At 46.8% G+C, this 395-nt stretch overlaps 1 protein-coding gene across 1 annotated transcript; it reads right to left on the bottom strand.

Moving 5' to 3' along the window:
- Positions 1-395, bottom strand: LOC129402335 (40S ribosomal protein S12-like). The gene has a single exon (XM_055128471.1). It carries the CDS (start codon positions 375-377, stop codon positions 12-14), a length of 366 nt encoding a protein of 121 aa, XP_054984446.1. The 5' UTR covers positions 378-395; the 3' UTR covers positions 1-11.

The following is a 395-nucleotide window of genomic DNA, read 5'->3' as shown; positions in this document are numbered from 1 at the left end:
GCCAAAATTATTTATTTCTTGCATTTGAAGTATTCTTTGATGACATCCTTGGCCTGTGATTCTTTGCCATAGTCCTTAACTACAACACAACTGCAGCCAACCGCTTTACGGGGTTTCCCTTCTCTATCACTTTTACAGAGGCTGACACATTTCCCTAGCTTCTTTTTGTCATCAATCTTAATTAGGTTGATCTGGTGTTCAGCACAAAGTGCCTCCACCAACTTGACATACATAGGCTCATCACAGTCGGATGCAAGCACACAAAGTTGGGCTTGGCGCTTGTCTAGGGCTTTGGCGCCTTCAGGGATGCCACGTGCAAGACCATCGTGGATGAGGGCGGTCTTCAGCACCTCTTGCAGCGCAGTATCCATGTCCATTACACCTCCTGCAGCAAT

Source organism: Sorex araneus, chromosome 2, assembly GCF_027595985.1.
Source record: "Sorex araneus isolate mSorAra2 chromosome 2, mSorAra2.pri, whole genome shotgun sequence".
In the NCBI taxonomy this organism is placed as follows: Eukaryota; Metazoa; Chordata; class Mammalia; order Eulipotyphla; family Soricidae; genus Sorex; species Sorex araneus.
The sequence above is the reverse complement of the archived record's forward strand: the minus strand, read 5'-3'. Positions and strand labels throughout refer to the sequence as shown.